Source organism: Poecilia mexicana, unplaced genomic scaffold (genome assembly GCF_051168715.1).
Source record: "Poecilia mexicana isolate PSO_F unplaced genomic scaffold, ASM5116871v1 scaffold_5, whole genome shotgun sequence".
Lineage (NCBI taxonomy): Eukaryota > Metazoa > Chordata > Actinopteri > Cyprinodontiformes > Poeciliidae > Poecilia > Poecilia mexicana.
The window spans coordinates 23,360,612-23,375,164 of record NW_028263374.1 but is presented as its reverse complement, the minus strand read 5'-3'; the positions used below and the strand labels follow the sequence as shown (position 1 = coordinate 23,375,164).

The 14,553-nt window shown below is 34.3% G+C and overlaps 1 protein-coding gene across 2 annotated transcripts in view; it reads right to left on the bottom strand.

The window, feature by feature from the left end:
- LOC106909985 (hemicentin-1-like) overlaps positions 1-14,553 on the bottom strand; it is a 78,428-nt gene that overhangs the window by 34,846 nt on the left and 29,029 nt on the right. For both annotated transcript variants that reach the window (XM_088005756.1, XM_088005757.1), the window contains exons 6-9: positions 11,180-11,509; positions 8,618-8,941; positions 7,511-7,546; positions 2,558-2,836 (exon numbers count right to left, since the gene is read on the bottom strand). In XM_088005756.1, the coding sequence (XP_087861882.1) occupies positions 2,558-2,836; positions 7,511-7,546; positions 8,618-8,941; positions 11,180-11,509 (969 nt within the window). The remainder of the gene's footprint in view (positions 1-2,557; positions 2,837-7,510; positions 7,547-8,617; positions 8,942-11,179; positions 11,510-14,553) is intronic.

The window sequence follows — 14,553 nt, the reverse complement described above, 5'->3', positions numbered from 1 at the left end:
TCAATCAATAAAATCCCCACGGGCCAATCTTGAAGATTGGACTTTATGCCGCTGAGACTTAGCTTTTGTCAACAACTCAGAGGCGGAAGTGAGAGCTCCGCGCAACGCAAATGAAGTCCCGGCCGGAACACAGTGCGCTAACTAATAAAACATAAATTAACGAAGCTTCGAGGCAGGTAAATTTTCCTCGAGGAATTTTAGTAATTGAGGTACTCGAATCATTCGAGGAATCGTTTCAGCCCTACTGGAGAGCTAAATCTGACTCCTTAGTCCAGCACTCGGTTCGTCCTGATCACATCCCGCTCACCCCCTTGGATCTTCTTCCCTACAATTAAACGTTTCTTGGCTCCGCCCACTTTTCTGGAATTTTTCAAAATCTGCCAGAGGCAGAGTTTTGTCTTGATATGAGAGCTAGGTACACTTCAAAAATTTGGTGGTATTTTTAATTCAAAAACTATCGACACTTTTTTAAATTCAATACATGTGACTTCTCTCCACTCCGATAAGAAGTTACCTGTTGACACAAAGAAATCCCCGTTCTTTAGGTAAAATTCATGTTATAATGTTTTTCCCTCATCAAAAACACATCTGTGATGTTGCCTCAATTCCTTCTTGCATGTTTGACAAATTCTTTAATCTCCTGTGATCACCTAACCTGGCCATTGCCTTCTTGTGTAATTCTGCTTGGAAAAAAAAAACTCACTTACAGCACATTCGTTTCTCAATGGCTGAGAGCCCAGAGCCTCTGTAGGAAGCAAAGTGTAAAAACAAGGGGCTGGTTTTTACCAGGCTAGTTGCAGCCATTCAGCTGTGCAAAACTCTTGTGGGAACTTGGGGTCACCTTCCTACTCAGTGCTTCTGTATCCAAGCTTACAATTTTCCACCTCACAGAACATCCTTTCCATGTGACTCCCTCACTCAGCTCCTTCAGACTAGCCAGCAGCTATTAGCAAACATCTGGTGGAACTGTGCATCTGCTGAGCTCATTATGTGAGCTACTTCTGAGTGCAATGCTGGTAAAAATGTTGTTAAAAGGTTATTAGAGGAGTGAAGTTATGACGACTTCCTGAAGGGAAAATGTTGGAAAGAGCAGGATTTTCTTAAAGCGACAGAGGCACGATTTCATGGAGTTAAATTATGAAATTAAAATTCTTTTAAGTCATGTTTGATATATACAGCATTTTTATAACAATTGAAAGGGCTATAAAATTAAATATGTGTCTGTAAAACATCTAATACTGCCCCTTTAAGAAATTATGGTAGGAATAATGGGAAAAAGAATATTATCCCAGTAGTCATTAAATTGTCTTTCTGTACCACAATCCTTCTCAAAATTTTATTTTAGAAGGGGGAGTGATAAAGTATTACCAACTTTATTATCAAACATTTTGCCACCTCTCCTTGTGTTGTTTAAAGGATGCAGCAATTTATTCCAACCATAACAAACAATGGAAGAGAATAGTTTACTCGTACTTCTCTGCAGCTCCTGTAGTGTAAGTGAGTTTGCTCTAAAGTTGAAGGACTGTTAAGCGCTGTTCAGGTTTGTCACCGCTCTCAACCTGGAGTGTCGGTCAGAACACCACTCAGGCCAGGATTCAGCTCAGGACCAGATGTTAGGATGAGGTGCATCAGATGTTTAATGAAGACACGAGGCAGGATCCTTTAACTGTTCTGTATTCCAAACTGTATCACAGATAATAATCCAATGAACACGGATGGGCATAAAGGTGTCTACATGAAGGTGTGTGTGGTTTCTCATCAATGACGCACACTCTTAAGGAGAACACATATCTTGCGGTCTTTCCCACGTGTTAGCACAGCGGCTCGGTTACCCAAACTTCCCCACCAGATACCAGCAACGTTGGCTACGGCAAGGTGTTGACGTCATCACTGCCCTAACTACGGTATGCCTTAAGGGACAAAAGTAACGCTGAACAGAAAACACATAATACAAAGAGTAATACTCAACACCAAACTTAAACTATATATAAGGGTCTTTTGAACATGTAGTGTTACCAACCCATTGTTCATATAACACACAGTCCAAATAAATAGATTAAAAATCCATAGAATTGATCAGAAAATATCAAAGCTTCAGTTAATAAACTTGTGTCTTTACTTATCATGACAGACTTTATGGAATTTAATAAAGTCGATCACAGCTTTCTCTTACAAATATTCAAGTAATAAATGAATAGCACGAGCTTTCTTTCTTTCCTTCCACTTTGAAGAACTATCAGACAGCACAACATTAATTTCCATTATTTAATTAATTAGAAGCACTATTTAATTAAAATTAGAAATATGTTGTTCCATAGATTTGTAGAAAAAATTATCCTGCATTTGTTTCTTCAAGACATGAGTATTGTGAAGTTCTAATGAACACTTTTCTTAATGATTCATTCATTCTGCTCAGAATGGCAAAAATTATTTTGTCATTCTGAGCAGAATTCATCTTTGGTTAAAACAGTACATAAAATGATGACACTATACTTTGAATTCATGGATACAACAATTCTAAAATAATAATAATAAAAAAAACATAACTTGGACTTACCTCCGACACGTACAAATGTGGTTATCTTAATTTGATGATGGAGTTCCTCCTGTGTGGCTACGCAGGTATAACTGCCTGTTATAGTCACTGTCGTCTTGAGGAGAATGTTATAGTGACCCTCTGAGTCTGTGGTCTCATTCTTTTCAGCAGAAAGGTTGTGTCCAGCACTGTCATGCCAGACTATGATGGGTTTAGGAGAAGCTCCAAATACTTCACAGCTCAGTAGGGTCCCTTCACCAGTTTCCTTGATTGTTCTTACTGACGCTTTTGCAAATGCACCTGTGAACAGAAATTTGCCTTTGTGAGTATATTTCTTAATGTCTTATGTTCATCCTTGCAATTTTAGCTTTGTTTAAAAAAAAATTAAGAAAGAAAATAGTCCTACATTTGGTCATTAAATATACATCTGTCATCACTAAATTATCTCATAACTGCTTCAACCACTACATTAATATTTTTACTGTGTTTTTATTGTGTTTTTATGGAGGATAAAGATTGCAGGTTATTTCTTCTTTAGGAAATGATTTGGGCTCTAATGATTTGGTGGGAGTGTAAATGACTTTGTTAGTATTTGTTTGTTTCCTCATCTAACTGAGAGGTATTTGTTGTTTTGCGGCCGATGCAAAACTATTAATTAAGTAAGCTATATAGAGTCTTACTGGTGTGAGTCTTACTCTAAAGAACCCAGATGAAGCATTGCAGCAATTCAAGGATATTTAAGGATATTCAAGGATGACTATTACAAAGTAGAGTTACCACATTGCAGTCCACACTGCACTTCAGGACATCTACCACATCTCAAAGAAAATGTTGGAGTGTTTAAGGAGACAATGCCACACTCTACAGCAGATATAAGATGATGAAAGACTATTTAAGTTAGTTAATGGCTGATTGTGTCTGATATTGAGATTTATTACCAACCTCATCATGCTGTAATAAGACAGTTTCAGGTGAAAACAAAACTGTATGTTATGGTTGATGCTTTGTCCCATGACATGAATGACTGTCTTTTGACAGGACCGAACCTCAATCCAGACTTGGTAAGTGTTCTGATTAAGTTTAGGCTGCATGAAATTGCTTTCATGGCAAATATCAAGGAAGTGTTTTCCTAAAATTTACTGTCACCAAAAGACGAGGTCCACCAACAAAGAAGAGAGAGGTGAAGCTGACAGTGGTACCCATGACCAGAGTCATGTCTGGAGCTTCTTGAAACCATTTTTTGCAGTCATTGTAAAAAAAAAAAAAAAGTACATAATATGAGGCAGAATACCTTAAAGTGATAGAGGGCATCACATTTTTACTTGATGCAAATGATTTCATCCGGTGGTGTACTTCCAAGGAGAGACAGAGAAACAACTATGTCTCTAGTTTAAATTGCACCAATTGCAGTTTTCTGGCCAATTACTGAGTACTGATCTTTAAAAAGCCTGAACTGCTGATTCTGATTTTACCATCTTTCTGTTTGAAATGTTGCTAAATATAGCACGGAAGTGGATGAGGTAGTAAAAGTGGGGTGACTCTTATTAATTGCAAATGCACAGATATGACCTGGTAGGCCAGTCCATAAGTCAAGCCTCTGTCATGGGACAGTGGTTGATTTTTAGATCTTTCCTGAGGTAGATAAGATCAGGGGATTAGATCAGACTTATATGTATGAGGCAATCATCACTTTCCCAAAATTAAGGAAATTAAGGACCAAACCTCTAGTTGCATCTAAACCTCCATTGGCCCAGCTGAAACAATTACTGCCACTAGCTATTGAGAGCTGTAATAGGAACTGTTGGAAATATTAGTTTAATTATGCTAGTTTTAATGATGTTTAACTTTAGCCCATGTTGAAATATTAGATTGATCATGATTGTTTTGAGTAGGCCTCAATTTAGGTTAGATTTAGACTCATGGTTTAATCAATATATAACTTAATCAGTAGAACATTTTTTCTTAGATATAATGATCACATTTGGATTAATATTAGTCTAATTAGTAATTTTTCATATTAAATCACATTCTTAATAGTGCCTATGTCATTACTCATCTGAAAAATCTCTTAGCTCATTATAGCCAAAGAAGTTGAAAACTAATCAGATATAACATATATTTTAGTGTGGAAACTGCTCATGTCTGTTTTATAAGTGTTTAAAGATTATATAAAACATGTGCTAATTTTTATAATCAAAATCTGTTGTTTGATGCACTGGGTCAGAGGAGAGTTCACAACTATTGTGAAGTTCTCATATCAGGAAAGTAAAAGAAAATCTATGGAAACCCTTCTGATCATTTAAAAAGAGGGATCTTATTTCTCCAACTTTTGTTTTTCTTGATTAGCTCCCTGTTAAATTAGAATAGACTTTATTAGGATCCTATGAAATCTGTTTCATTATTTTCAAAATTCCATTTTATTTTTTCCAAATTCCACTTTTTCAGCTTTCATTTTTCTGAATTGCATTTTTTCATTGTAAGCATATTTATTAACCTAAAAAGTATGTAAATATGTTGTGAATAAAAAAATTTAATAAAATCAATAGAGGTCAACATTTACTGTTATTCTGCTCATAATTATAATAGAGTGCTGTGGTTCAACAGAACATTTGTTTTACAAAGTGTTAAAAAGTTTTTCCCACAATTGTCATCAAAAAATCATGTGCAAACCTAAAATCTTATTTTTAAGATAAAACATATCCTTTTAAAAAATTCTTTAATTGAACTGAACACTAAAATATTCATCATGTAGAAAACTTCCAAAACGTAAAAGCCTGTAAACACTTTCATAATGATTATTATTCATTTTCATTTCTTCTGTCACAGACATGAAGTAATGACTGTCAGTGTTTAGATTTCATGTTAAGCTAATTTTGTGAAATTCCACATTTTATTTTTTTGTTTTTTTAAATTAAATTTAACCTACATTTTCTGCATTGCTGAAATCATGGGTCTCTACTTTACATTTCTATTTGTTACACATAAATCTCTTAATAATCAAACTACATAATATCTCAACAGAGCAATTTGCTCTCAGACTGCAGGTTTACTGGAGGCTCCAGGAGTTTTTAAAAGTAATTAAGTGAAGCGATACATACAAAATTCAACAAAAATCTGTCCACTGGTCCATGCCCAAATCTGGCTTTGTGTGCTTAAAGCAAAAGAGCCATTATCCTTTTTAAAAAAGGTTTTGTTGGCTCTACTAACCTTTATTTGAAAGTAGTTTGACAGGAAAGAGGGCAAAGACATGCAGCAAATGTCACCAGGCTGGGAATTGAACCTGCAACCACCTCAATACATGGGTTGTGCTTTGGCCCTGCGCCACCACAGCACCCTGCCATTATCGCTTTTACTGATCTTTGATCAATCAATACTTGTGCTTATTTCAGGCCTAAGTAAGGCCCTTTTTAACATCTCTCTGACATCATGTTACATCTCAGTATGGGAATCCAAAGTTCATTAGTTTTTCATTCTATAAGGATAAGAATAATATGGCTTTTAGCTTTTAATCTCTTCTTACTAAAAACTTAACAAGAGAACAGAGTAAGACTTGGAGTTTTTCTTTTTCAGCTCTTTGGAGGGGAAGGCTAAAATCCCAGCTGTATCTCATTTATAAGCTGGAATTTTATCATTGTTTTAGCTCTGGTGTAAAGTCCCTCGTTATCTTGAATTGAATTAGTACCAACAACCAAGAATTACTGGTGATTGTTAAGGTGTTGTTCCAGTGACAAGAACATATAATTTCACTATCTTACTAAATAAAAAATATATGTTTAGAATATTCATTCTTCTTTGTCTAATCTCAGCAGAGCTTCATAATACTAAAACTGGGCAGGTTCAGACTCAGCTAATGTCTTTTTAATTTGATCTTTCTCTTTTCATTCTCAAAGATTTTTTTTTATGAAATTCATAATGATGTTATATGTAACAAAAACAACCACAAAAATTCATGATATCAAAACTAAAAAACTCACCAGCGATCAGAACAAAATTCTCCTCGGAATACATTTAATGGCAGAATTCTTTCTGCTTCACAAGACAACGATAGTAGCCTTCCTCGGTCACAGAAAACATGAAGTATTGGGTATTTTGTGAGGTTCCAGCTCACAAAATACCCAAAAAGTATTCCAAAAAGTTAGTTGTTTTTTTTTTGCCAAAAGTTTCTAAAGTAAACTGAGTAAATGTAACTAGTCACCCACATCTATAGTTTCCTTTGTAAAGTCATACATTTTTAGGAGTTACCATCAAACTACAGCTTGTGACACCAGCAAGTCTTACAAACTTACTGTCTTTTAAAATAGGAGTTGTTTATTGTAATTATAAAATGAGTCCAAGTTCTGTACACTTCCCATTGTTACATTTAACTCAATGAACATTTTCCCCCTTGTTTTAATCCCATTATCATCACAAGCTTCAACTTTCCACCACCAGATAAGAAATTACTGATCTTTGCAGTTGGGAAAATGCCACCACAAACCATGTGCTTAGGCCACACAAGTGGGCGGCACCGGCCCTGTTTGAAAGTAATTATTTTTGTTACTTACAATGATTTTCCACTTACATGTATTAAAACATGCAATTTAAAATTAGATTACATCAGACTATTAGAACAAACATTTTAAAGGCAGAAATTTGGACTTAATTTATTTTCAACATGTACTTTTAATCTGATAAATGAGCCAAATCAGAACTCATATGCTAATGTACTGAATATGACTGTATGTCTGGGGTTAATTATAGCATGTAGCCTAAATGTGATCTGGGATTAGTTATGTTGCAAAAAGATTCGATCAAATTTCTAATGAAGATTGATCTTGGTGGGACCAATGAGATGACTAAACTTGTTATGGGTTTCATTAATGAAACACAACTTTAATGTTTTTATCCACCATTAGTAACAACACAAACACAATAATAATAATAATAATAATAATAATAATAAAACAAGTTAACTTCACAGGAATCACGACTCACCCGATCCATCTTGTGTTCTGTCCTTTAAGATACATTCTGAAGGGGAAACAGAAGGTATGTTAGACATTTGCCCATGCAATATCATGTTTGCATAAACATAAAGAAAGAAATATAAGTTCAGAAGTGTTGTTCTTGCCATATTACAGTGAAAAGTGATGTTATGTAAAACTTTTTGTTTCAATCAATCAATCAATCAATCAATCAATCAATCAATCAATCAATCAATCAATCAATCAATCAATCAATCAATCAATCAATTTTAGCTATAAAGCACCCTTAATGTTGGAGGCATGTATTTTGCTCCCTTCTCTTTAAGAGGGCTGGTGGATATTAAAAGTAATTCATCTTTTCTTCACTTTCCTGGACTAGCCAGGGGAGTCATTGTTCATATTCTTTGCTTAATTTCTTAATGGGATATTAATCAAAATGCATTTTGATTCGTTCTTGATTGACTCAGTGTTTCACCTTAGGTAAGGCTTATTTATTTCTCTAACAGTGACAAGACAAATGGAACTAAGAAAATTAATTTGACCTCAACAGTTCATATCACATTAACGTTCAAAAATAATATTGTAATTGCATTTTTCCCCTAACATCATGCAGCTCAATCTTAGAGCAAAGATCAAATCTATTTGAGAAAACTTTAAAAATTATAAAATATTACATTATAAAGATTCAACAACTCTTCTATGACATCCTCAGTCACTGAGAAAGAAGGGATTTATTGTGATGGAAAGATTTTAATCAAATTCATTTAAACATCAAATCATTTACTATTAACATTTAGATTCTGCAGATAACCATTTTCCTTTTCTTCTGTGTTCTTAAAATTTTAGTTGTGTAAGGATGACTAACTTTCATATTTAAATTAATCATCTAAAGTCAAATAACACAATTTAAACAAGGCTTTGTAATACAATAAGAAATGACTTTGTTCATTAACAAAAATTAACAGTGAAATTAATTTGATCCTAATCTCTTCTGTGAAAGGTAAACATTGTCGTTTAAGTGAGTTAATTAGTTGCATGTGAAAAATTATAAACATCAGTGCTATCAGCAGTGGTACTTAACTTTCTTTCAAGATTGGGCAAAACGTTTTGTACTTACGAACAACAAGCTTCATGTAGAACTTCTGTTCTGGTGGCTGAAGATGTGGAAATGTACAACTGTAGTTTCCACTGTCAGTCAGCTTTGTGTTTTTGATACGTATGGAGGCATTGCCAAACTGGAGCTGATCTTGGAAAAACTCGATACGATCTTTGAAATTTTCATTTTGACCATTGTTGTAGTATTTGCCTTTGTCATATAAAAACACCTCCTGCTTATCATCTTTCTTCCAGTCAAACACTTGATGTGTGAGGTCGTTCTTTCCACTGGGAGAACAGGGCAACATGACATCACTGCCCTCTTTTGTTTGAAGTGTTGGAACATCTATGAAAACAAATCACATTTTAACAAAACAAACAAGTGGAAGATAAAAAAAAGATATTCATAAATCAAACAAATCAAATTCTTAAGATCCTTAGTTTGTTAGATTTGTCAAACCTAAATGAATTGTGGAAACTACATCGGGTCAACAAATTAATATTCCTAAAAAAAAATAATAATAAAAAAAAGTCATACAAAAGTACTTAATGTTTTTTTTTTTACCTGCAACGTACCATAAAATGACAGTGATTCATACGGAGCCCTACAGGGGACATGGGAATTTTTTTTTTCTTTTGCATTACCTCACAAAACATTTGCGTTCCCTCGCAATTTGCTTACTGCAATATTTGCTGGTCTATTTTGTGTACAGTCATGAATGTTAGTTTAACATTTCAAATAAACACACATTTAAAGAGCCTCAGTGAAAATGCGTTTATTATTAAGTCTGATTAAAAATCGACTCATTCACTTCATGTTTATGTCTGTTTGTGTAAGGCTGAGATGGAACGGAACTAAAAACAGCCCTTTAAACCATTCAGACAACCAACACAAAAGAGACGCAATTAAAAACTGTCAGATGACTTATTACCCCGTGATAATAACTCAGAAATAGTCCAAAGAGTTTGGATGTATTTTTTTCTTTCTTTCCTACTTACAGAAAGTTTCTGTTTATATCATAGGTTTGTGGTGTGTTTCTGTCCTAAAGATATAAAACTTCAGATATTTCACGAGACATTAGCATACATGGAAAAACCTCACGAAAGCCTTATGTTATAGCAGAAAGTATGAAGGGCACCGTAAGAAAGGCTTACAGTACTCAATTATGCCGCATTGCAAGGTAACACGAAAGAAAAAAAAATCCTGATGTCTCCTAGAGGGCTATGTAGATTCATATCTTGCAATAGATGGGATCTTGTTTGAATATACAGAATAGTTTTTCTCTATAAGGAGAACTGCCTTCAATATCAGATTCTTATTTAATGAGGAGATTAGAGCTGCTTTACTGTTTGGGTTTGAAAGTTTGTCAATAATACTCAAAGATAAATAAGAACAATCTTAAAGTATATCCCAGATTTATTAGGAGTCCAGAAAGGAGTCTTTGTAATGGCTGTGAAATAGATTTTTAAAACAACTTTAGAATAATTATTCAATCAGAATAAAATAAAAAACTGTTTTCAGTCCGGATTTTGGATTAAGCAGGTTCAATGCTGAATAATTAATGGAGACCCAATAATTAAATAAAAGTAATTCTAACAACTGAGCAACAAACTGGCATGACTATTATTCATAATAGAGGGAGGGGTGTTTTTCTAATATTTTAATATTGTGCCTAATATTTGATTGATGGTGCCTGTTCCAGTTTAGGTCTTTTCCACAGCATGTTCTGATTCAATGGTGTAACAAACATAAGAAAAATGATCATATCTTTTTGGTATAAGTGGTTAATCCTAAAAGTAAATTAAAAACCTTTGAAATTATTGATTTGGTGAAGATCTATAAGAACTGAGGCTGTTAAAGAAAAGAGGGATCAAACAAATCATTTGTCTGGTTTATATTTGGTGTCTCCTAACTTCCTTTGTGTTTCAAAAACTGATACAATAAAACTATTTTTATTTCTATTTTTGACAACATTTTGTTTGTACCTCCATTTTAACCCATGTCTAAAAATAATTTGAATAGTATTGCAGCAAATTTATGTAAGTGAACATTTCAAATACGGATTTTTGCAGTAACTAAGATTTAGTTGAGGGGAGTGCTGTGATTCAGCAGGATAAGAAATTGTTTTCATACTTTTTATACATCATAAATCAGATATAAAAACTAAGTGTGTATTCAGGAAGTCAGCAGTAAATGCTAAAGTTACATTTCAAATCAGTGAATATCTCCCAGAATAACCAGCATCTCATGGCGTCAAACTAAAGAGACTGTAAACAAAAATAAAAGGCCAGGTCTAAAACTGTTTGCATGTAATTATTGCAACATCAATTTATCTATTAACAGTAATAAAAACTCATGTCTGTACTCATGAGTACAGACTCCTGGAATATCTGCTGGAACATTATACCAGCAAAAAACAAACAAACAATAAAAACATAAATTAGTATCAACTTGTTAAAGGGAAATCCACATTTAAAATTAAAACAGAGATGAAAATGAAATGAATCATGAAGAAAATAAATATGAAAAGAAGAAAAAGTTGATTTTTATCTTTTGAAATAATGACAAAAGTCAAATACTTACCGACAACAAGCTTGACGTGGAACATTTGATTTCCTGAATTAAGACCTGAAATCTCACAGCTGTAGATTCCACTGTCTTGAATCGTTACATTTTGGATCTGAATGGAGGCATCACCAGAACGTAGCTGATCTTGAAAAAATGACACACGATCTTTGAACTGTGGATCTTGACCATCAAGTCCATTGTTGTAATGATTCCCAGCATCATAATAAAACACGTTCTGACCATTTCTTCTCCACTTAAATGACTTAAATGAGAGATTTTCCTTTGTGGTTGGAGAACAGGATAAGATGACATCTTTACCCTGTGATACATTCACAGTGACGACACCTGGAAAGACAAATAACTTTTTAAAAAACTTATCAAGACAACAGATTCACAAAACTATAATGATCTGTGATTGCCAGAAATATTTGATGGTTCCATTTGTTTTAAAATAAACTAAAATTAAACCCATGACAGTAATTACATTAAGAAGTTTATTACAGCCCACTTAAATATGTATTGCTCCTTTTGTACTAAGAGACATCTTGTTCTTTTATTTCTTCTCTTGTGTGTTGAAGATATTGTCACAAAACTGAAAGAGCAGAATGGTGTACAACCTAGACCAATCACAGTAGGAAACAGTTGAGTTAATCTGATTCGACAAATTTTCACCAATAGTTCCCGTCATGTAAGGAAACTTCCTACTTTATTGTAGTCTTAAAAAATAAAATGGAGTTAAAAGTAATTTATAAAGAATCAGAACCAACTTATAAACAAATTCCTGAGGAATAAGTAAAGAAGAGGAACTGTTTTAATAAAGAGAAAAATAAGTCTGGTGGTGACAAATTTTCACCAATAGTTCCCGTCATGTAAGGAAACTTCCTACTTTATTGTAGTCTTAAAAAATAAAATGGAGTTAAAAGCAATTTATAAAGAATCAGAACAAACTTATAAACAACTTCCTGAGGAATAAGTAAAGAAGAGGAACTGTTTTAATAAAGAGAAAAATAAGTCTGGTGGTGACAAATTTGCTTTTACTAAACTGTTTATTTTTTGTGCTTTGCACATTTGCAGTTCTGGTCTCTTTCCTCCATGTCGTACTGGAATAGATCAAGCTGTGTGCCAATGATCTTTGCATTAATGCCACACGTTTTTATAAATATCTTCATGTCTCTTTATGTATGAAAGTCATTGTCTCCCAAAGTTCATGAAAGTAAACTGATCAATATACCAATCAGAAAAATCAGTAGAAGTAGGGTGTAATATAAAAGCTTTCCAAAAAGTATACAGCTGACCAAAAAAGAAGCAACAATTTGAAGAGTCTATAGATATTTTTGCTTTGATTGATCAGATTGTTTTTATGAAATGAAAGCTGCACTGGCATGAAATCAAAACAGGACTGGGTAGAATTTAAGTTATAACACGAAGGTACTTCAGCCAAAATGTTTAAGTACCAGATATACCTGGACCACACCTGACCTATGCATAAATGTGTGGTAGACTGTTAAACTTCAGCCATTCCAAGTCTGGGGAAAATGTAGGAATCTAATTTTGAAGAAAGAAATCAAGAGAAAAAATTCATCAAGTCAGGAAAACCATGAAATTAATATTCAGTGGCAAAAATCACTCTTTGTTGTTGTACATGTTTAAGTTATAAGTACACCATTAAAGGCAACATAGACATTAGCTTTTATGTGTTCAACATAACGCGTTATAACACATTTACTTTAGACACTTAAAGCTGTAGAATGTAATTTTTATAAGAATTTTTTTTTACATATTTATTGAAACTGTCACTATGTCCTGACAGTACAGTATGAACTCCTCTAAACTCAGTACTCCCAGTGATAACTAGAAACAGCCAATCAGAGCCAGGAGGCGGGTCTTAGCACTGTCAATCAAAATCTCATGTGGATCTGACATCTCTTCCGCTCCCCCCTTGATGCAGCTTCTTCCAGATAGTGGAGCCTGTCGTTTATGCTCAGACTTGTGAGCATGGCCACTGATGACGGCAGATAAACTGTTTTTCTGTAACCATAAGTTATTTCTCCGCCATTACCTTTTAACAGTATTGATTGGAGAGACAGCAAGCTCAGTTCGTGGCAGTGGCAGTTTGTAGTGACACTTCCGGTGCCAAATGTGTCAGCTGCCATAAGCTATCACAGATTTGTAGTGGTAGCTTCCGGCAGCTGACCCTAGGTTGCCAGAGCGGTCACAGCTGCTGCAGCTGTTTTGGGGGGATGCTGATGCCAGTTTTTGGAAAACTTGTTAGTTGTATTACTTGTTAGTAAATAATTATTTTTTGAAAACCACTACCTCACCACCTTGGATCTTCTTCCCTACACTTAAACGTCTCTTGGCTCTGCCCACTTTTCTGGAATTTTTCAAAATTTGCCAGGGTAAGTATTTTGCCTTATGAGGGTCAGTTACACTTTAAAAAAATTGGTGGTATTTTTATTAATTCAAGTCCAAGTTACACTTTTATTAATTCCATACATGTGACTTCTCTCCACTCCAATGAGAAGTTACCTATCGACACAAAGAAATCCTCGTTAAGATTCATGTTATGCTTTTCCCTCATCAAAAACACATCTGGGATGTTGCCTTGATTATTTCTTGCATGGTTGAGAAATTCTTTAATCTCCTGTGATCACCTAACCTGGCCATTGCCTTCTTGAGAAATTCTGCTTGGGAAAAAAAAAAATCTCACTTACAGCACATTCGTTTCTCAATAGCTGAGAGCCCAGAGCCTCTGTAGGAAGCAAAGTGTAAAAACAAGGGGCTGGTTTTTACCAGGCTAGTTGCAGCCATTCAGCTGTGCAAAACTCTTGTGGGAACCTAGCATCACCTTCCTACTCATTGCTGCCGCATCTAAGCTTACGGTTTTCCACCTCACAGAACATCCTTTCCATGTGACTCCCTCACTCAGCTCCTTCAGACTAGCCAGCAGCTATTAGCAAACATCTGGTGGGACTGTGCATCTGCTGAGCTCATTATGTGAGCTACTTCTGAGTGCAATGCTGGTAAAAATGTTGTTAAAAGGTTATTAGAGGAGTGAAGTTATGATGATTTCCTGAAGGGAAAATGTTGGAAAGAGCAGGATTTTCTTAAAGTGACAGAGGCATGATTTTATGGAGTTAAATTATGAAATTAAAATTCTTTTAAGTCATGTTTGATATATATATATATATAGCATTATTTAATTAAAATTAGAAATATGTTGTTCCATAGATTTGTAGGAAAAAATTATCCATGCATTTGTTACGTCAAGACACGACTATTGTGAAGTTCTCATATCAGGAAAGTCAAAGAAAAATCTGTGGAAACCCTTCAGCTCATTTAAAAAGAGGGATCTTATTTCTCCATTTTTTTGTTTTTCTTGATTAGCT